Source organism: Antrostomus carolinensis, unplaced genomic scaffold (assembly GCF_000700745.2).
Source record: "Antrostomus carolinensis isolate BGI_N321 unplaced genomic scaffold, ASM70074v2 scaffold23544, whole genome shotgun sequence".
Lineage (NCBI taxonomy): Eukaryota > Metazoa > Chordata > Aves > Caprimulgiformes > Caprimulgidae > Antrostomus > Antrostomus carolinensis.
In genome coordinates this window covers 1-268 of record NW_010309004.1, presented here as the reverse complement: position 1 = coordinate 268, position 268 = coordinate 1, and the positions used below count along the sequence as shown (strand labels likewise).

Genomic DNA, 268 nt, shown 5'->3' with positions numbered 1-268 from the left:
GTTCGCTGCGGCACCAACGTCCAGCGACGGCCCTTCGCCTTCAAATGGTGGCACGTCACGCCATAGCCAAGCCTCCTCATCCTTCCACCTTCGCCCCCGATATGCTTTTTTTTCAGCGTGTGTTGCTTGCGATTCAATTAATAAATAAATTTGCTGTGAGGAATGAGGTGGGGAATTAAATCATAAGGGGTGATAATGGTGAAAGAAGGAAGGGAAGCCCTCAGGGAGGGTGAGGCGAGGGGGACGCCATTTCAGCCCTCAGCGCCTG

The 268-nt window shown here is 53.4% G+C and overlaps 1 protein-coding gene across 1 annotated transcript in view; it reads left to right on the top strand.

Moving 5' to 3' along the window:
- LOC104523409 (protein-arginine deiminase type-2) overlaps window positions 1-66 on the top strand; it is a gene marked incomplete at its 5' end in the record, with an annotated part of 6,812 nt that extends 6,746 nt beyond the window's left edge. The window contains 1 exon segment of the mRNA XM_010165972.2: window positions 1-66. This exon segment is cut by the window's left edge and continues 84 nt beyond it. Coding sequence (XP_010164274.2) covers window positions 1-66 — 66 coding nt within the window.
- Between the last annotated feature and the right edge of the window lie 202 nt (window positions 67-268).